At 44.9% G+C, this 22,600-nt stretch overlaps 1 protein-coding gene across 4 annotated transcripts in view; it reads right to left on the reverse strand.

Annotated features, from left to right (window-relative positions):
- Positions 1-22,600, reverse strand: part of SFMBT1 (Scm like with four mbt domains 1) — a 477,315-nt gene that overhangs the window by 91,307 nt on the left and 363,408 nt on the right. For all 4 annotated transcript variants that reach the window (XM_069206385.1, XM_069206386.1, XM_069206384.1 and 1 more), the window contains one exon: positions 20,715-20,779. In XM_069206385.1, coding sequence (XP_069062486.1) covers positions 20,715-20,779 — 65 coding nt within the window. The remainder of the gene's footprint in view (positions 1-20,714; positions 20,780-22,600) is intronic.

Consider the following 22,600-nt stretch of genomic DNA (forward strand, 5'->3'; position numbering starts at 1 on the left):
GCTTCAGGATACCTAGTAGCATGATCCACTACTACTAGGATGTACATATTTCCTGAGGCTGTGGGAGGTTCAAGTGGACCCACTATGTCCACACCCACTCTTTCAAAGGGGACCCCCACCACTGGAAGTGGAATGAGGGGGGCCTTTGGATGTCCACCTGTCTTACCACTGGCTTGACAGGTGGTACAGGAGATGCAAAACTCCTTAACCTTCTGGGACATGTTGGGCCAGTAGAAGTGGTTGACTAACCACTCCCACGTCTTGGTTTGTCCCAAATGCCCAGCAAGGGGAATATCATGGGCTAAGGTCAGAATAAACTCTCTGAACGCCTGAGGCACTACCACTCTCCTAGTGGCACCAGGTTTGGGATCTCTGGCCTCAGTGTACAGGAGTCCATCTTCCCAATAGACCCTATGTGGTCCATTTTTCTTGCCTTTGGACTCTTCAGCAGCTTGCTGCCTAAGGCCTTCAAGAGAGGGACAGGTTTCTTGTCCCTTACACAACTCTTCCCTTGAGGGTCCCCCTGGGCCCAAGAGCTCAACCTGGTAAGGTTCCAGCTCCATAGGCTCAGTTCCCTCAGAGGGCAGAACTTCTTCCTGAGAAGAGAGGCTCTCTTTTTCTTGTTGTGTTGCAGCTGGTTTCCCAGCTGACTTTCCTTCTCTCTTGGTAGGCTGGGCCTTTCTTCCAGACTCCAGCTCTACTTTTTCACCCTGTGCCTTGCACTGTGCCCTTGTTTTGACACACACCAGTTCAGGGATACCCAGCATGGCTGCATGGGTTTTCAGTTCTACCTCAGCCCATGCTGAGGACTCCAGGTCATTTCCAAGCAAACAGTCTACTGGGATATTGGAGGAGACCACCACCTGTTTCAGGCCATTGACCCCTCCCCACTCTAAAGTTACCATTGCCATGGGATGTACTTTAGTTTGATTGTCAGCATTGGTGACTGGATAGGTTTGTCCAGTCAGGTTTTGGCCAGGGGAAACCAGTTTCTCTGTCACCATAGTGACACTGGCACCTGTATCCCTCAGGCCCTCTACACTTGTCCCATTAATTAAGAGCTGCTGCCTGTATTTTTGCATGTTAGGGGGCCAGGCAGCCAGTGTGGCTAAATCCACCCCACCCTCAGAGACTAATGTAGCTTCAGTGTGACACCTGATTTGCTCTGGGCACACTGTTGATCCCACTTGGAGACTGGCCATTCCAGTTTTAGCTGGAGTGGAGTTAGAAGTGGTATTATCCTGGGGACAGGCCTTGTCTCCAGTTTGGTGTCCAGGCTGATTACAGCCACGACACCAGGCCTTTTTGGGATCGACGTTTTTACCCTTGTACCCAAAATTGGTTTGTGAAGAGGCTCTGGGCCCACCCTCCTGTGCAGGTTTTTGGGGGCCTGTAGAAGACTCTTTACTATTTTTGTTTTTGGCTGCCTCACCACCTTTCCCCTGGGGAGGTTTTGTGACCCCTTTCTTTTGGTCACCCCCTGTGGAAGTTTTGGACACCCTAGTCTTGACCCAATGGTCCGCCTTCTTTCCCAATTCTTGGGGAGAAATTGGTCCTAGGTCTACCAGATGCTGATGCAGTTTATCATTGAAACAATTACTTAATAGGTGTTCTTTTACATTTTTTTTTTTTTCTTTCACAAATAAATTGTACAGCCCATCATAATTACTTACACCACTGCCTTGAATCCAACCATCTAGTGTTTTTACTGAGTAGTCTACAAAGTCAACCCAGGTCTGGCTCGAGGATTTTTGAGCCCCCCTGAATCTAATCCTATACTCCTCAGTGGAGAATCCAAAGCCCTCAATCAGGGTACCCTTCATGAGGTCATAAGATTCTGCATCTTTTCCAGAGAGTGTGAGGAGTCTATCCCTACACTTTCCTGTGAACATTTCCCAAAGGAGAGCACCCCAGTGAGATTTGTTCACTTTTCTGGTTACACAAGCCCTCTCAAAAGCTGTGAACCATTTGGTGATGTCATCACCATCTTCATATTTAGTTACAATCCCTTTAGGGATTTTCAACATGTCAGGAGAATCTCTGACCCTATTTATGTTGCTGCCACCATTGATGGGTCCTAGGCCCATCTCTTGTCTTTCCCTTTCTATGGCTAGGATCTGTCTTTCCAAAGCCAATCTTTTGGCCATCCTGGCTAACTGGATGTCCTCTTCACTGGAGTTATCCTCAGTGATTTCAGAGAAGTTGGTCCCTCCTGTGAGGGAGCCAGCATCTCTGACTATTATGCTTGGAGTCAGGGCTTGAGAGGCCCTGTCTTCCCTAGATAGGACTGGTAGGGGGGAATCACCCTCCAAGTCACTATCATCATCCTCTGTGTTGCCATCCTCAGAGGGGTTGGCCTTTTCAAACTCTGCCAACAGCTCCTAGAGCTGTAGTTTGGAAGGTCTGGGGCCCATTACTATTTTCTTTATTTTACAGAGTGACCATAGCTCCCTCATCTTAAGATGGAGGTAAGGTGTGGTGTCGAGTTCCACCACATTCATCTCTGCACTAGACATTATGCTTCTAAAAGTTGGAATACTTTTTAAGAATCTAAAACTAGTTCTAGGTTCTAATTCAAACTTTTACCAAACTTTTAAACTCTAAAAGAAATGCTAAACAGGATCTAACACAAGGCCCTAGCAGGTCTTTTAAGAATTTAGAAAAATTTCAAATTGCAAAAAATCTATTTCTAATGACAATTTTTGGAATTTGTTGTGTGATCAGGTATTGGCTGAGTAGTCCAGCAAATGCAAAGTCTTGTATCCCACCGCTGATCCACCAATGTAGGAAGTTGGCTCTGTATGCACTATTTCAAAGTAAGGAATAGTATGCACAGAGTCCAAGGGTTCCCCTTAGAGGTAAGATAGTGGCAAAAAGAGATAATACTAATGCTCTATTTTGTGGTAGTGTGGTCGAGCAGTAGGCTTATCAAAGGAGTAGTGTTAAGCATTTGTTGTACATACACACAGGCAATAAATGAGGAACACACACTCAGAGACAAATCCAGCCAATAGGTTTTGTTATAGAAAAATATCTTTTCTTAGTTTATTTTAAGAACCACAGGTTCAAATTCTACATGTAATATCTCATTTGAAAGGTATTGCAGGTAAGTACTTTAGGAACTTTGAATCATTACATTAGCATGTATACTTTTTACATAAAACACAATAAGCTGTTTTAAAAGTGGACACTTAGTGCAATTTTCACAGTTCCTGGGGGAGGTAAAGTATTGTTAGGTTTCACAGGTAAGTAAGACACTTACAGGTTTCAGTTTTTGGTCCAAGGTAGCCCACCGTTGGGGGTTCAGAGCAACCCCAAAGTTACCACACCAGCAGCTCAGGGCCGGTCAGGTGCAGAGGTCAAAGAGGTGCCCAAAACACATAGGTGGTCATTCTAACCCTGGCGGTAAAAACCGCCAGGGCGAATGACCGCGGTAGCACCGCCAACAGGCTGGCGGTGCACCGCTGGGCATTCTGACCGCGGCGGTTCTGCCGCTGTCAGAAGCGGGAAACCGGCGGTCTCCCGCCGGTTTCCCGCTGCCCTGCAGAATCCCCCATGGCGGCGGAGCACGCTCCGCCGCCATGGGGATTCTGACACCCCCTACCGCCATCCTGTTCCTGGCGGGTCTCCCGCCAGGAACAGGATGGCGGTAGGGGGTGCCGCGGGGCCCCTTGGGGCCCCTGCAGTGCCCATGCCAATGGCATGGGCACTGCAGGGGCCCCCGTAAGAGGGCCCCAAAAAGAATTTCAGTGTCTGCCTAGCAGACACTGAAATTCGCGACGGGTGCTACTGCACCCGTCGCACTCCAGCAACTCCGCCGGCTCCATTCGGAGCCGGCTTCATCGTTGCTGGGTCTTTCCCGCTGTGCTGGCGGGCGGCCTTTTGGCGGTCGCCCGCCAGCACAGCGGGAAAGCCAGAATGGCCGCCGCGGTCTAGTGACCGCGGTGCGGTCATTTGGCGGTAACCGCATGGCGGGCGGCGACCGCCGCCCGCCGCGGTTAAAATCAGGCCCATAGGCTTCAATGGAGAGAAGGGGGGTGCCCCGGTTCCGGTCTGCCAGCAGGTAAGTACCTGCGTCTTCGGAGGGCAGACCAGGGGGGTTTTGTAGGGCACCGGGGGGGACACAAGTCAGCACAAAAAGTACACCCTCAGCAGCGCGGGGGCGACCGGGTGCAGTGTGCAAACACGCGTCGGGTTTTCAATGATGTTCAATGAGAGACCAAGGGATCTCTTCAGCGGTGCAGGCAGGCAAGGGGGGGGGCTCCTCGGGGTAGCCACCACCTGGGCAAGGAAGAGGGCCTCCTGGGGGTCACTCCTGCACAGGAGTTCCGTTCCTTTAGGTGCTGGGGGCTGCGGGTGCAGGGTCTTTTCCAGCCGTCGGGAAATGGAGTTCAGGCAGTCGCGGTCAGGGGGAGCCTCGGGATTCCCTCTGCAGGTGTCGCTGTGGGGGCTCAGGGGGGACAACTTTGGTTACTCACGGTCTCGGAGTCGCCAGAGGGTCCTCCCTGAGGTGTTGGTTCTCCACCGGTCGAGTCGGGGTCGCCGGGTGCAGTGTTGCAAGTCTCACGCTTCTTGCGGGGAGTTGCAGGGGTCTTTAAATCTGCTCCTTGAAACAAAGTTGCAGTTCTTTTGGAGCAGTGCCGCTGTCCTCAGGAGTTTCTTGTCTTTCTTGAAGTAGGGCAGTCCTCAGAGGATTCAGAGGTCGCTGGTCCCTTGGAAAGCGTCGCTGGAGCAGGTTTCTTTGGAAGGCAGGAGACAGGCCGGTAAGTCTGGGGCCAAAGCAGTTGGTGTCTTCTGTTCTTCCTCTGCAGGGGTTTTTCAGCTCAGCAGTCTTCTTCTTCTTGTAGTTTCAGGACTCTAAATTCTTAGGTTCAGGGAAGCCCTTAAATACTAAATTTAAGGGCGTGTTTAGGTCTGGGGGGTTAGTAGCCAATGGCTACTAGCCCTGAGGGTGGGTACACCCTCTTTGTGCCTCCTCCCAAGGGGAGGGGGTCACATCCCTAATCCTATTGGGGAATCCTCCCTCTAAAAGTTAGAGTCACTTCAGCTCAGGACACCTTAGGGGCTGTCCTGACTGGCCAGTGACTCCTCCTTGTTATTCTCATTATTTTCTCCGGCCTTGCCGCCAAAAGTGGGGGCCGTGGCCGGAGGGGGCGGGCAACTCCACTAGCTGGAGTGTCCTGCGGTGCTGGAACAAAGGGGTGAGCCTTTGAGGCTCACCGCCAGGTGTTACAGCTCCTGCCTGGGGGAGGTGTTAGCATCTCCACCCAGTGCAGGCTTAGTTACTGGCCTCAGAGTGACAAAGGCACTCTCACCATGGGGCCAGCAACATGTCTCGGTTGTGGCAGGCTGCTGGAACCAGTCATCCTACACAGATAGTCGGTTAAGGTTTCAGGGGGCACCTCTAAGGTGCCCTCTGGGGTGTATTTCACAATAAAATGTACACTGGCATCAGTGTGCATTTATTGTGCTGAGAAGTTTGATACCAAACTTCCCAGTTTTCAGTGTAGCCATTATGGTGCTGTGGAGTCCGTGTTTGACAGACTCCCAGACCATATACTCTTATGGCTACCCTGCACTTACAATGTCTAAGGTTTGGCTTAGACACTGTAGGGGCACAGTGCTCATGCACTGGTGCCCTCACCTATGGTATAGTGCACCCTGCCTTAGGGCTGTAAGGCCTACTAGAGGGGTGACTTACCTATACTGCATAGGCAGTGTGAGGTTGGCATGGCACCCTGAGGGGAGTGCCATGTCGACTTACTCGTTTTGTACTCACCAGCACACACAAGCTGGTAAGCAGTGTGTCTGTGCTGAGTGAGGGGTCCCCAGGGTGGCATAAGATATGCTGCAGCCCTTAGAGACCTTCCCTGGCATCAGGGCCCTTGGTACCAGGGGTACCAGTTACAAGGGACTTACCTGGGTGCCAGGGTGTGCCAATTGTGGAATCAAAAGTACAGGTTAGGGAAAGAACACTGGTGCTGGGGCCTGGTTAGCAGGCCTCAGCACACTTTCAATTCAAAACATAGCATCAGCAAAGGCAAAAAGTCAGGGGGTAACCATGCCAAGGAGGCATTTCCTTACAGCACCTCACGGAGGTTAAGACTGTACAAGCATCTCAGAGATTTTAGGGAGCACAGGAAGTAGTGTGGTCCCTGGCACGTCTCCAGTCTGCTGCCACAAGGCCTATACCATGTCCCCTCAAAGGGGCTCAGCACAACAGCTATCATACTGAGCTCACCCACTGCTGTCTACATAGGCACCAGAGGGGACACTGGAAGCCCTATCTACTGTGCTCTCTAGGGAACCTCAATACCAAATACACATATATCAATTTATGCATCCCCCCATCCTCGAATGATGTATTCATCCTTGTAAATTATGCCATCTACAGAAGCGCAGGAACCCTACCTGACCCTAAGACTCAATGGCCAGTGAAAAAGTCACATTCCCATATGCCCCATTGTGCCTCTTGCACAAAATCCTCCTCCCAATAGCCAGGGTCATTTAAAACATCTACACATAGGTCACTGCGTGACATCTTTCATCATGCATTTCTAAGTCATGCACATCTCCTTTTGGTCATCACAGAGCAGTGACTCATTAACAATGTTATACAAAGACACTGAAGAAGTTAGAGCCCAAGTGGGTCTATGTGGCAAGCAGTGCAATGTTGTTTAGAAGAATGATCCAGGACAGGAGACAAATTATATGAACTTATTTTGGAATTAGTATTTACAGCAACAGTTCCTTAGCTCTATTCTATAGTCAACAGAATACAAAGTAATTTAGTCCATTTAAAAGAACTGTAAGCTGTTTTGCCATTTAATTAAACCATTTTCTACAAACAACTGAAATTAGGATATGGTCTTCCTATGTACAGAGACATTCTCTAAATCGTGAGATATCAGTAAAAAGGTTATATGTCTGATTTATTTTTCAATAACATACTAGTTAGCAAAGAGAGCTCGGTGATCAGCTGAAGCCTCCGTCATTTTATTATTATTTTTTTGATGTGGAACTGCATATCTTTAATCCTGCTAACTTTGTTCAAAAATCATATTTCATAACTGTCAGTTCACTGTGTAAGAGATATATCGTGCATCGAAGAGCTTTTTTGGCAAACTATACAAAGGGAACCAAAGATTTTAATTTCCTGTTTAGCTTACATCTTTTCCGTACTGAATTGTGTATTCACCACTCTCAAGCTTTACGGTTTTATTTTCATAGTGAGGAAAGTGAACACCTCTTCCTGGTATTCATATCTAAAAGGCATTGTAGTCCATTTAAACCCATAATGAACTAATAAAAATGGATTTCTGTGTTCAGCTGCCTTTCGCTGCCCACCGGTCGCAGTATTTTTCCATTACTAGTAAACACAGTCATTCACACTAGCACCCACTTGACCTAAACAACCTGACAGGTTGGCATTGAGGAATCCAGATGATCGATACACGGATATGTAAAATGTCCATAAATGAGGTGCCTTGGGACCGCATCGTCCACTTGGCAATTTAAAGTGATAATCACCGGTAGTAAATAATGCTCACTGCAGAAGGTAATACACAAAGTGATAAAATCCATCCCTACAGCGAACAATTTGCTGCATGCGGTAAACGTAATCCTACCAACTTTCTTGTCATGTCCAGTACTTATCTTGCAGGGGTCCCTGCCTGCTAGCTAAATTAAAATTTCTATTGCTAAATGCATGTTAATACTATCCACTGTCTGACTGGATTAACACCGCAGGTGATTCCCTACCACCAATACAGTTATTATACATTTGGAGCCCTGAACCTCTGAAAAGGAATTATACCCACCCACCCCAATATATAGATATATATATATATTCAGATTTACAAAGATCGAATCGAGAGTGGCCACTTTTATGGGAGTGAAGAGCAGCTCAGGGCAAGGGGAATCTACATGAATGTGCAATGAAAGAACACAAACAATGATGGGCTATTTAAAAAGTACTCATGGTTACAGATTTACCAGTTTTTCTTTTTATTCACAGGTTTACTTCTGAAAACGTCCGTGAATTCCGCTTTCAAGGGTCCAAACAATGTCTTTATTGCATTTGATTCTGAAGAAAGGTACATATAAGGAAACTTGGCCTAGAAAAACTTTGTATAACAACCTATTTCACAATTTTTAACAAGTGAATGATATTTCTAAGATAGTGAAAACATCCTGGTAAATGCCCTTCAAGGAGAAAAAAACACTGCAGTCTTGTATTTGATTAAGTTCCATTTTACTGGTTTATCCCTCTTTCTACCCCCTAAACGCCCCTCTGTATTCGGCTCTACTCCCCCCATCCTGGTTGCTTCTCCCCTCTTTTATCTTAACTATTTTCTTTTCTTTAGTTCTGTCCTTTACCCCTGCCTATACTCAAGTCACTACCCTATCTATGCCCTTATTCTTCTAGCCATAGGTATACTATTGCACTTCTATCACTATCTGCTTACTAGTTTCCCTATCCCTTAGTTCAACCTATACCATACGGCTTCTACGCCTGACCTCTTCAATTACACACACCGTACCTACCTCAACTCCTGCCTACACCCTCCACCAACTGTAGTGTCTCTCCTCCTTATACTCTTGCCCTGCTTGTACATCCTCCTATAGCAGAGTACCCTGCATCCCCATGTAACCTACTATCTTCATCCCTACCCAGGTTTCTCTACTTCCTACTTATTCTTTTGTACTAAGTGTACTCTGATGCCTCACCCCTACCTCTACAACTGCCCATACACTAGTACATCTATCCACACCTAAACTGTATTCCTGCCTCTATCCTAGTTCCACCACCGCTACCATTACTCTAGTTTCTCTACTGCTGCCCATATCCTCATACCACTTCTTCAAAAATAGCACAGCTACAGCTGCCATTACCTTAGTATCCCCTCTCCTACCTCTACCTACATCTCATTATGGATACTTCTACTGATGCCATAGTATCTCAACCCCTGACTATACCCCATTACTTTTAATACATCTTACATTACTGGAACACCTGTCTATGCCTCCGAGTCTATACCCCTACATCTATGCTAGTATATCTTTAACAAGCAATACCTTAGTATGCCTACCCCTACTTATACAACCTACACCTAGCATATACCCCCGGCCTAGTCCCTCTATCCCTACTTTTATACCACTGCTACAACCATACCTTAGTATCTGTATCCCTCTTTCCACTTCTAACTCTAAACTCTAGCTCCTCTGCTACTACCTATACCATAGTAACTCATCCCTTTTCTAAAACTTCATATCCTTACCTCACTAATGTTTGTTACAATTAGCTGTGCCTATACTTTAGTCCCTCAACTGCTATGTGTTGAGTAAGGAGTCAGAGTGGAGTTTCTGTATATCCAATAAGAGTGCAAGTTTGTAGGGGTGCACAAACTCATAGGGCATTCCAGTGCTAGAAGGCCTACTACCAGCCCCTGTAGCAGATTTACTAGCATAAATAACTTTGTGGATACAAGGCACTAAAATTGGTGAATATGTACGTATAACGTACGCCTTTAGTATTCCTAGTTTACTCACAAATTTCAGATTTAAGGCAGATGTTCTCCTGGCTTAATTCTGAAATTCAAGAGTACTACAAGAGTAAGGCATAGCAAAATCTTTGTGAATTAAGCCCAATGTGATTAAATATTTTAAATGTGTAAAACCAGCTTTGGTGAATTCCAAAGGTGGCTTTGCACTCTTACATATGCCTTTTTACACTTGCAAGTGAAACTTTTTGAATCAGGCCCTCAATCTAAAATGTGCTCTACTGACAAAAAGTAGAAAGAGTGTCATCTAGTCGAATCATACCACAAACATTTCAAAGAGACAACGTTAAGAGGACAAAAAGAGCTTGTGTGTCCCTCCCAGGAAACACAGTGTTGCCCTCCGAAGCACTCACCAGTCTCCGCACTAACACAATTCTGAAATTTAGTTGGAGTTTATTAACTAGGATTCAGCAATTGGTATGGAATGAAAATGTCACTTACCCAGTGTACATCTGTTCGTGGCATCAGTCGCAGTAGATTCGCATGTTCTGCAATAGCTCGCCATCTGGTGTTGGGCCGGAGTGTTACAAGTTGTTTTTTCTTCGAAGAAGTCTTTCGAGTCACGGGACCGAGTGACTCCTCCTTTTGTCTCCATTGCGCATGGGCGTCGACTCCATCTTCGATTGTTTTTCCCCGCAGAGGGTGAGGTAGGAGTTGAATTGTAGTAATAGTGCCCATGCAATGGAGTGATTAAGTATGCACCTATTTAAGGTTGAGATGACACATATATAAATAATTGAAGGTAACTTCCAAACTGCTACAGGCTCCCGGGGAGGCGGGTGGGCACATGCGAATCTACTGCGACTGATGCCACGAACAGATGTACACTGGGTAAGTGACATTTTCAGTTCGATGGCATCTGTCGCTGTAGATACGCATGTTCTGCATAGACTAGTAAGCAGTTATTTCCCCAAAAGCGGTGGATCAGCCTGTAGGAGTGGAAGTAGTCTGAAATAATGTTCTTAATACAGCTTGACCTACTGTGGCTTGTTGTGCGGATAACACGTCTACACAGTAGTGCTTGGTGAATGTGTGAGGCGTAGACCATGTGGCTGCCTTACATATTTCTTGCATTGGGATGTTTCCTAGAAAGGCCATGGTAGCACCTTTCTTTCTGGTTGAGTGTGCCCTTGGTGTAATGGGCAGCTGTCGTTTAGCTTTAAGGTAGCAGATTTGGATGCATTTAACTATCCATCTGGCTATACCTTGTTTTGAAATTGGGTTTCCTGCATGAGGTTTTTGAAATGCAATAAAGAGTTGTTTAGTCTTTCTGATGTTTTTTGTTCTGTCAATGTAATACATCAATGCTCTTTTGACATCTAATGTATGTAGTGCCCTTTCAGCTACGGTATCTGGCTGTGGAAAGAACACTGGAAGTTCCACTGTTTGATTTAGATGGAACGGTGAAATAACCTTTGGCAAAAATTTAGGATTGGTCCTTAGGACGACTTTATTTTTGTGTAGTTGTATAAAAGGTTCCTGTATTGTAAACGCCTGAATCTCGCTTACTCTTCTTAGGGAAGTAATGGCGATGAGAAATGCCACCTTCCAGGTTAGGAACTGTATGTCGCACGAGTGCATGGGTTCAAAAGGTGGACCCATAAGTCTAGTTAGGACAACATTTAGGTTCCATGAAGGAACAGGTAGTGTTCTTGGTGGTATAATTCTCCTAAGGCCCTCCATGAATGCTTTAATGACTGGTATCTTATATAGGGAAGTTGAATAGGTAGTCTGCAGGTATGCAGATATTGCTGCAAGGTGTATTTTAATGGAAGAGAAAGCTAGGTTAGATTTTTGTAAGTGAAGCAAGTAACCCACTACATGTTCTGGAGTTGTGTGTAATGGTTGTATTTGATTAATATGGCAGTAGCAAACAAACCTCTTCCATTTACTTGCATAACAGTGCCTGGTGGATGGCCTTCTGGCTTGTTTTATGACTTCCATACATTCTTGGGTAAGTTGTAAGTGCCCGAATTCTAGGATTTCAGGAGCCAGATTGCTAGATTCAGCGATGCTGGATCTGGGTGTCTGATCTTTTGGTTGTGCTGTGTCAACAGATCTGGCCTGTTGGGCAATTTGATGCAGGGTACCACTGATAGGTCTAGCAGCGTTGTGTACCAGGGTTGCCTTGCCCAAGTTGGTGCTATCAATATGAGTTTGAGTTTGCTTTGACTGAGTTTGTTTACCAGGTAAGGAAGGAGAGGGAGAGGAGGAAAAGCGTAAGCAAATATCCCTGACCAGTTCATCCATAGGGCATTGCCTTGGGATTGTTTGTGTGGGTATCTGGATGCGAAGTTTTGGCATTTTGCGTTCTCCCTTGTCGCAAACAAGTCTATCTGAGGTGTTCCCCAGAGTTTGAAATAAGTGTTCAGAATTTGGGGGTGAATTTCCCATTCGTGGACTTGTTGATGATCTCGAGAGAGATTGTCTGCGAGTTGATTTTGGATCCCTGGTATAAACTGTGCTATTAGGCGAATTTGGTTGTGAATTGCCCAATGCCAAATTTTTTGTGCTAGCAGGCTTAACTGCGTGGAGTGCGTCCCCCCCTGCTTGTTTAGATAATACATTGTTGTCATGTTGTCTGTTTTGACGAGAATGTATTTGTGAACTATTATTGGTTGGAAGGCTTTTAGTGCTTGAAAAACTGCTAGAAGTTCTAGGTGATTGATATGCAGTTTTGTTTGATGTACGTTCCATTGTCCTTGTATGCTGTGTTGATCGAGGTGTGCTCCCCACCCTGTCATGGAAGCATCTGTTGTTATTACGTATTGTGGCACTGGGTCTTGGAAAGGCCGCCCCTTGTTTAAATTTATGTTGTTCCACCACAGAAGCGAGAGGTAAGTTTGGCGGTCTATTAACACCAGATCTAGAAGGTGACCCTGTGCTTGAGACCACTGTGATGCTAGGCATTGTTGTAAGGGCCTCATGTGCAGTCTTGCGTTTGGGACAATGGCTATGCATGAAGACATCATGCCTAGGAGTTGTAATACCATCTTTGCCTGTATCTTTTGTGTTGGATACATGCGTTGTATGATGGTGTTGAAATTTAGAATTCTTTGTGGACTTGGAGTGGCTACTCCCTTTGATGTGTCTATTATGGCTCCTAGGTATTGTTGTACCTTGCGCGGCAGAATGTTGGATTTTGTAAAGTTGACGGTGAACCCGAGTTTGAAGAGGGTTTGTATGATCTGATTTGTGTGATTTGAGCACTGTATGAACGAATGGGCCTTGATTAGCCAGTCGTCCAAATATGGGAACACATGTATTTGCTGCCTTCTTATGTGTGCAGCGACTACTGCTAGACATTTGGTAAAGACTCTTGGTGCGGTTGTTAATCCGAAAGGCAGTACCTTGAATTGGTAATGTATTCCTTTGAATACAAACCTTAGGTATTTCCTGTGCGATGGGTGTATTGGTATATGGAAATAAGCATCCTTGAGGTCTAAAGTTGCCATGTAGTCGTGTAGTTTTAGCAATGGCAATACTTCTTGTAGTGTGACCATGTGGAAGTGGTCTGATTTGATGAAAGTGTTTACTACTCTGAGGTCTAGGATTGGTCTCAGTGTTTTGTCCTTCTTTGGTATCAGAAAGTACAGTGAGTAAACTCCTGTGTTTATTTGTGTGTTTGGCACTAATTCGATTGCATTCTTTTGCAATAGTGCCTGCACTTCTATCTCCAGGAGATTGGAATGGTGTGTTGTTAAATTTTGTGCTTTTGGTGGTATGTTTGGAGGGAATTGTAGAAATTCTATGCAATAACCATGTTGGATAATTGCTAGAACCCAAGTGTCTGTAGTGATTTTCTCCCATGCTTTGTAATAATGACCTATTCTTCCCCCCACTGGTGTTGTGTGGAGGGGGTGAGTGACATGTGAGTCACTGTTTAGTAGTAGGGGTTTTGGGGCTTTGAAATCTTCCTCTATTTCTAGGGAATTGCCCTCCTCTATATTGTCCCCGAAAACCTCCTCTATACTGTCCCTGGTAACTGGACGGTGTGGCTTGTGAGGTGCTGGCTTGTGTGCTTTGACCCCGAAACCCCCCTCGAAAGGGCGTTTTACGGAATGTGCTGTAATTCCCTCTGCTCTGCGGGGAGTAGACTGCGCCCATGGCTTTGGCAGTGTCCGTATCTTTTTTGAGTTTCTCAATCGCTGTGTCCACTTCTGGACCGAACAGTTCTTTTTCATTAAAAGGCATATTGAGAACTGCTTGTTGAATCTCTGGTTTAAATCCAGACGTTCGGAGCCATGCATGCCTTCTGATAGTTACAGATGTATTAATTGTCCGTGCAGCTGTATCTGCAGCGTCCATGGAGGAGCGTATCTGGTTGTTGGAGATGGTTTGTCCCTCCTCAACCACTTGTTTTGCCCTATTTTGTAAGTCCTTGGGCAGATGTTCAATGAGATGTTGCATCTCGTCCCAGTGGGCTCTGTCATAGCGCGCAAGTAGTGCCTGGGAGTTCGCGATGCGCCACTGGTTTGCAGCTTGTGCTGCGACTCTTTTACCAGCTGCATCGAACTTGCGGCTTTCTTTATCTGGGGGTGGTGCATCTCCAGATGTGTGAGAGTTGGCCCTTTTCCTAGCTGCTCCTACAACGACAGAGTCTGGTGGCAGCTGTGTAGTGATGAAAACCGGGTCCGTAGGAGGCGGCTTATACTTTTTTTCCACCCTTGGTGTGATTGCCCTACTTTTGACCGGCTCCTTAAAGATGTCTTTTGCGTGCCGGAGCATACCAGGGAGCATAGGCAGGCTTTGGTATGAGCTGTGGGTGGAGGAGAGTGTGTTGAATAAGAAATCATCCTCGACCTGTTCTGAGTGGAGGCTTACGTGGTGAAATTGTGCTGCTCTAGCCACCACTTGAGAGTACGCGGTGCTGTCTTCTGGTGGAGATGGCTTTGTAGGGTATGCCTCCGGACTGTTATCTGACACTGGGGCGTCGTATAGGTCCCATGCGTCCTGATCTTGGTCACCCTGGCTCATGGTGGTGTGAGCTGGGGAGTGTGATGGAGTTTGTGCTGGTGAAACGTTAATCACGGGCGGAGGAGAGGGTGGTGGTGTAACTCTTTTCACCACTTTTGGTTGTGGTGTTTTTTCCGTCTGGAACTCCAACCTTCTCTTTCTCCTAATGGGGGGAAGGGTGCTTATTTTTCCTGTCCCCTGCTGAATGAAGATACGCTTTTGCGTATGGTCCACATCAGTTGCTTGTAGCTCTTCCTCAAACCTATGCTTCTGCATTTGGGAGGTTAGCGAGTGCTCTTCTGTATAAGAGCCTGAAGCTGGGTCGCTTGCAGTTTGTTTCGGCATCGAAACTTTGTCTGCGTGTTTTTTCGGCTCCGAGGTGACTTTTTTCCTTTTCGGGGCCGAAACCTCTCGGCGTCGATCTGTTTCGGTGCCGCTGTCTCGGCGTCGAGCCGTGTCCACACCGGCATCTCGGTGTCGAGGCTTGTCTCCAGCACTTTCTCGGTCCCGAGAAGGCTGCGTGCCGGTGTCTCGACCGGAGTCGGACGATCTCGGCACTGTTTGGGCCTTTTTCGGTGCCGACGGTCGGTCACCGAATTTATGGGTCGAGCCATGGCCTGGTGGCAGTGGCGTCCCCTGGGCCTTGTAAATGTTCCTCTGAGTGGATTTCGACGTCTTACTCACGGTTTGTGTATCGTCGAATCCTTCGGAGTCTGAGTCTTGGATCGAGAAGGTACCTTCCTCTTCCTGTTCCTCGAACTCCCGTTGGGCTGTCGGTGCGGACGCCATCTGAAGTCTTCTGGCTCGACGGTCTCGGAGTGTTTTTCGGGACCGGAACGCACGACAGGCCTCGCAGGTGTCTTCGCTGTGCTCAGGTGACAGGCACAGGTTGCAGACCAAGTGTTGGTCTGTGTAGGGGTATTTATTGTGGCATTTGGGGCAGAAACGGAACGGGGTCCGTTCCATCGGCGTTCTTCAGCACGCGAAGGGCACCGGAGCTCTTCGATCTTCGATGCGGTGTGGATTCTAAGTACGCCGATCCCGAACGCAACAATACCGACGAAAATCTTCCGAAAGTAGCTAATTTTCCGTTCCGAAACTCGGAGCGACAGGAACACGTCCGAACCCGATGGCGGAAAAAAAACAATCGAAGATGGAGTCGACGCCCATGCGCAATGGAGACAAAAGGAGGAGTCACTCGGTCCCGTGACTCGAAAGACTTCTTCGAAGAAAAAACAACTTGTAACACTCCGGCCCAACACCAGATGGCGAGCTATTGCAGAACATGCGTATCTACAGCGACAGATGCCATCGAACACAGCATTATTGAACATGGAGGCATATTAACAGCTACATATGCTTAGATAATATTGTTGACAAACGTATTTATGATATTTCTAGATTTCTCTGTGCTCTGACTCCGTGGTCACCGATCCATATTGCTACCCCCATTACATAATTTGGATTTAATTTGCTAACTTCATTTTTTGACCTGATGGTCCTTTTTCTGAGTCAATGTAGATTTTCCTAAACTGAGAATCTGTGTTGAAGCTCTAATTCCTGGCTGTTGCTATGAATGTTCAACACTAGTGGAAGTGTGGATGCCTTTGATATTTATTTCTGCCAATTCTATCAATTTGCTGCTCTTGTTCTCCTCATCTAGTTCAGCTAACGATAATGATATCTGTATTAATATTGTACCAGTTCCTTGAGAAGACGAGTGAGTCATGGGCCTTCACTTATGGACATCCAATTTCAATGTACAATTAAATGGGACCTGCGGGCTTTTCCAATTTGCTTACACATCTTACAGGTTGACAGACTGATATGTTCTGTCTGTCAACCTGTGGATATGTGTGAATGGCATTTGATAGCAGGAGTTCAACTGTGCTCACTTAATGTATGTTAAGTGTTCTGCATAATGTTTGTTGAATTTCCTTGACTGAAATGTGAATGGCCTGGCTCAGCTATCTGGTTTATCTGAAAGACGCTGGATATTTGAATGTGGCGTACACCAATTGCGAGTAAGTTTATGAATACTAAATGTGAACTAGAATGTGAGTGACTGACACAGTGAGCAAGTGAATGACTACTGTGTGCCGAGAAGGCACCTGAGCGAAGAAGGAGCGCACAGGATCACTTCAAAAGGTCATGAGAAACCAAAGCCCTATCCTTTCCTCTAGTACCATTTTGCCATATATGAGGGCTTCTCTGCAGGAAGAAACACAGGTTATGTTCAAAGTTTTTAGGTTTCTAGAGTTAACCCTAGAGACTGCTCTCCAGATGACAATGAAGGAATTATTGCTCTTAAATATGACTGAAGACTTTGTTCTGATAAGACTGGCAAGCATGTCTTGGAAAAGGGCAGTATTGCCATAGTGAATATGTGCTTGGGCTGCCAGGCTGCCGTCTCAAAGGGGACAGTCATTAAACCTTCAAGTTTCATGAAGTGACAAGAGATGAAAAACTGTAGGTCAGATTCTATATTCTGATTCCAAATCATTCACCTGCATTTTCCAGCATCCATCTGTACAGGAAATGACATCAGTTCCTGCTTTCTCCCTTTTTCAATCAACTTCTCATGGCATCTTACTGCCAAGGCATCCCCAGCAAAGGGCAGATACAGAGAAGAGAAGTACCTGTCTGGGTGTTGGGTTGGTTCCCCTGTTCCACTAAACCTACAAGGTAAGAAATAAACATGTGCCTCACAGAGCACCCTACACTGCCAATGTCCTCAAACACACCAAGGTGTACATGATACAGTCACAGAATCTTCACTCACAGACTCAACTTCATACACACTCCTTGAATTACAATACACCCTCAAACGACAACACAAGCATTCTAACCCCAAGCTCGATAACACTTGCTTTGCAATAGTCCATGTATTAGACATTGTGCACCTCATCGCCTATCACAAGCTTGATGCCCACTGCATTACAGGAAAATCATTTGCCCTCATATTCTTGAGCAACCTAGATGTCCTTCATTCCACAAGCTACAGCATCCTTCATGTGGACCACACATTTACGAAGGGGGAGGTCTCACGTTCATCCATAGGTCCTCCTGGCCCTGCACTACAAACAATTGACATTCAACTCCATGGAGCTCCTAACATGCTACTTCAAACTGCTACACTCACCACCATCGTATGTCTTATCTACCGGATCCCAGGCAGAACAAGAATGTTCCTGATAAATTCTCTGATCTCCCCTCCATCACATCCATCCAACATGCCTACAACACCCTTTTGGGTGATTTCAACCTTACAGACATCATAAGCTAAAAAGAAAAAAAGAAAACACCCTACTCTGTCCTATCAACCTACTCAATGTGGTACAGCCCATCACCAAACCAACACACAGCAACAGCTATATACTCAACATCACCAACAATGAAATGCAAACCAGGTGTATCCCTGGATTAGACTGACCACTTTGCCACCCCTGTCGCCTGCTCAGTGTCCTATCAACAAGCCAAGGACGAATCAAAAGAGAAAACAAAACTGTCAGATCCCTCAAAAAATTATCCAATGACAGGACAAATGCTTGAACTTATCTCTTGACCTGCCAACTAAACATTCGATGACAACACGCTTCTAAATGATTTCAATTTTTTTTTAATGGAAAACTATATGAACATTCAACCTATAATTAAAACAACAACAACTGGAAGCCGAAAAGTTTAGTGTCTTGGATTCTCAACATTTTATTGCCAATAAATGCTCCATCCACGGACAGGAAGGAAAATTAAAGAAAAAGAGAACTCCCAATGAGTACATGATAGTGAAGTCGCCCAGGCATCATGGAGACAAGGGCAACAAACAGACAGGTCACACTTCAGCAAAATCAAGTTAAGTGATAGAACACCATCAACTAAGAAGCCAGAAACAGAAGCAGAAAACGTTTGAACACAATCATCCCACCCTCAACCAGACTCTGGAGTAGGATACATTGGCAATGTTCTTCACTGGGTCTTCTCCTATTTTCGCGACTAACAGAAGTTAACTCACATGGGCACCTCTGAGTCCCAAAAGATCCCTATTATCTGTGGACTCCCTATAGGTTACATACTCCTGTCATCTTCAACATCAATAATGCCTCTGGGAGCTTTACTCTCCGATAACAGTATTGAAATTCACCAATATGCCCCTGATACATACCTCTACATGAAAGTCTCATACACATCAGACATTCAATACTTCAAAGTTGCCTGCACCTCATCCAGACCTGGATATCCAGTGTCCATCTAACAATCACCACCACCAAGACAGAATTCGTTATTTGCCAAGAACAGCAAACAAGAACTAGTTCAAACTTGGCTTAATGACCTTAACTATGACAGGTTTCAACTATCATTTTCACAGAATGCCAAGTTACTTGGATTTACTGTGGGTACCAACCTCATCCTTAAGGAACATTTTGCCAAACAAAAACATAGACAGCCTGGTATCAGCTTTTTTGTCTAAAGAAAGTGAAATGCTTTCTCCAGAAACCAACTTCAAATCTCATGTTCACGCCCTCATACTTGTGCATATGGATGGTTATAATGCACTGCTCTATTGCCTCCTAAACTCCACACCAAACTTTCCAAAGACCCTCTCCCACTTCCTGCAGCCCAAGAGCACTATACAAGCTACAGCATGTCTCAACAGGGCTGGAAGAAATATAATTTCATCACCCTAATCCTGATGAAGCTCAACTGGCTTCACTTGCCAGGCTGCATCCTTTTCAAAACCAGTACATCATTTGAAAAGCCAACACGATCAGCACTCCTAGTTATCTTGTTCACAATCGCTGGTAGTTCTCAGCACAGCCAGTAAAACATCGGTCTGTCTTTGGGATGTGCTGTCAACTGTTCATTAGCCAATAATATACCAAAACTAAAAAGCTATTCTTTTTTATCTGTAAGTTGGGGTTTTCCAACCAGATGCCAGGCCTTGATCACAAAATCAAACTGTGGCCCATTTTGCTTAAGGGATGTAAGCAGCATTCGTTCAACAGGAGTTCTAAATAAGATAACAATAGGTCTAAAAATATGGCAGTGTATGTCGATTCCCTGCAACATTTCAGCACTCTGCAACTGCAGATTGAGCCACTGGGAACGGCCTCCACACAAGAACACATCTACACACCTCTGTGCATAGACTCAAGGAGTTCTAAATAAGATAACAATAGGTCTAAAAATATGGCAGTGTAGGTCGATTCCCTGCAACATTTCAGCACTCTGCAACTGCAGACTTGAGCCATTGGGAACGGCCTCCACACAAGAACACATCTACACACCTCTGTGCATAGACTCAAACATAGTGGCAAGAAATTCCTTGCCATCTTGGCTATGAAAATGAGAGTGTAGCATATGCTATGAAGATATTTAAACCCTACAATTATAGATTTGTTTTGAGTTCATTTTACACTCTGCTTGTGCACACATATTTTAGCTTAGCTTAGGCCTGCAGCCTGTGCCATTTTGCCTGCTTCTGTGCTGATTTCATTTATTCAGTTATATTCATTTTTAGTTAGCCTGCTTTTAGTGGGGATGTTTTTATTTTATAATTCGACTGTAACTCTGTGATTCGGCGGAAGTATTGTTACTATTATTCTGTGCACATTTCACCATGTACCTCTGTACACAGCTGACAAAACAGTACACGATAATCCAGCTAGCAACTGTCGCCACGAGTATGTAAACAGTCCGACTGGAACATGCCCATGTCAAGCCTTTTCACAGAACAGAAATATGTTTCTTATATGACATTTCAATAATGCAAACACAGCAGAAAGTTTGGTGATGGAACTGCAACATAAAGTGGCATCAAAGCAAACTTTGTGGCTAAAGACATTCTTTAAGACCAGCTGTCAGAATACAATGTATAGGAACTACCCACAATTCTACGTTAGCTCGACATAATGTAAGGGGTGCAGTGCAAGCCCCTGCAACATCGGGGGTGAGGGGCATCCCTTAATGTGGCCCTTTTCAGCACTAAGGCCTTTGGATTTATGTGAGATATGGGCTTTGCAGAGACACCTCATCACATTATGCAAGGGGGAGCCCCATCATTTTGTATCAAGCCACTGCCTGAAGCAATCAATAAAAAGGCTTGAAAGCAAACCCAGATATCCACTTTCCATTAAACTAGCATGTGTTGCAATTCACAACGACAAACATTATATTCAAAAGAAAAACAAATCGTACTTGGCTCTGTAGAATTAAACCCCTGGTTCTTCAGTCCATCGTTCACTGCCCTCGATGACAGGATTCTGTAAATGAACAAGACACCATTTATCATATTTTGATATGCTAGACTGCTTACCAAATGACGAAAAAATTAGTTACAGCGATGAGCTACTGCCAAAAATCATTAACAAAAATATTACATTATGTAACATCTATACATGTTATTGTTTATTACACTTCTTTTACAATTAAATGCAAACAAGTTGGTTAAGGTTTCAATCACTCACCGAGGAGACTTTTGCCTAAAATGGTGTCACACTTATTTAAATTGGTTAGGGTTTACCCTCACTTTCACACTGGTTCATACCAAACACCTCCAATAAGGTAAGTATAAATTTTCTTGCGATAATATGTAGATCTTGGTTACTCTTCAGGGCAACTCTTGTACTCTTCATTTGAATCTGTTAACTATTAGATTTAAACCAACTGAATGAAGTGTGGAGGTTGGCTATAGGAACTGTACTGCAAAACTGACGTCTTCATTAACTGTTAACAAAACATACACCGTTGGTTTGAAATAGAATGTTTTAAATATTACCATGTGTAATCAATCCGCAGACCCTAGAAAACAGTGTTTAAGATACTGCATTATGCTATGCCTTGGTTCCAAAGTAGTTCAGGCCACAACCTGCTCTTTTCATAACTCAAAGAATCCAGATATATCAAATAAATGACAAACATTTATAGTCAGTGCTTGTTTAGGATATCTTGAAGATGTATTCTATATTTATCTATACATAATTATTTTTGAGAGTTGCCTGTCAGTCAGCAACTTGGTCAAATAATAGAATCTGGTAGACAGAGGCTTCAGTGCATCAATAGAACAAAAGGGACTTCCCGGTTATTTGCCATCAATCAAAATGGAGATGACAGAGGTTCTGGCTCTACTGCATATCCTTCTGTGGAAACGAACCATTTGTTATATCTGACACCCACATTCCCTGTCCCTGTGATGTGCTGTCAACTGTTCTTTAGCCAATAATTACCAAAACTAAAAAAAAACTCTTTCTTGAGCTGTAAGTTGGGTGTTTCCACCCACATGCCAGGCCTTGATCACAAAATCAAACTGTGGCCCATTTTTGCTTAAGTTATGGAAGCAGCACACCTTCAACAGGAGTTCTAAATAAGATAACAATAGGTCTAAAAATATGGCAGTGTATGTCAATTCCCTGCTACATTTCAGCACTATGCACCTGCAGACTTGAGCCATTGGGAACAGCTTAACACAAGAACACATCTACACACCTCTGTGCATAGACTCAAACATAGTGGCAAGAAATTCCTTGCCATCTTGGCTATAAAAATGAGTGCAGCATATACTATGTAGCTATTTAAATCATAAAATTATAGAGTTCATTTTACACTCTGCTTGTGCACACATATTTTACTTAGCTTAGGCCTGCGGCCTGTGCCCTTTTACCCACGTGTGCTCTGATTTCATTTATTCAGTTTTATTCATTTTTAGTTAGCCTGCTTTCAGTGAGGATGTTTTTATTTTCTAATCGGCTGTTCTTCTGTGATTCTGCCAAAGCATTGTTACTATTATTCTGTGCACAACATTTCACCATGTACCTCTGTACACAGCTGACAAGACAGTACAAGATAATCTAGCTAGCAAATGTCGCCACAAGAGTATGTAAACAGTCCGACTGGAACATACTCATGTCAAGTCTTTTCATGTAACAGAAATATGTTTCTTATAAAAACAATGTACAGGCCAAGGGACGTCGGAGAGGTCATTGGATTCCGTCCATGCTGCATGCCATTTCATTGCTGACCTCAGCACTGTCTCTACCGGCAACCCAGGAGACAGTGGGCAGACCCCTACTTTCAGGTAATGGAGG

Source organism: Pleurodeles waltl, chromosome 9, assembly GCF_031143425.1.
Source record: "Pleurodeles waltl isolate 20211129_DDA chromosome 9, aPleWal1.hap1.20221129, whole genome shotgun sequence".
Taxonomy (NCBI): Eukaryota; Metazoa; Chordata; class Amphibia; order Caudata; family Salamandridae; genus Pleurodeles; species Pleurodeles waltl.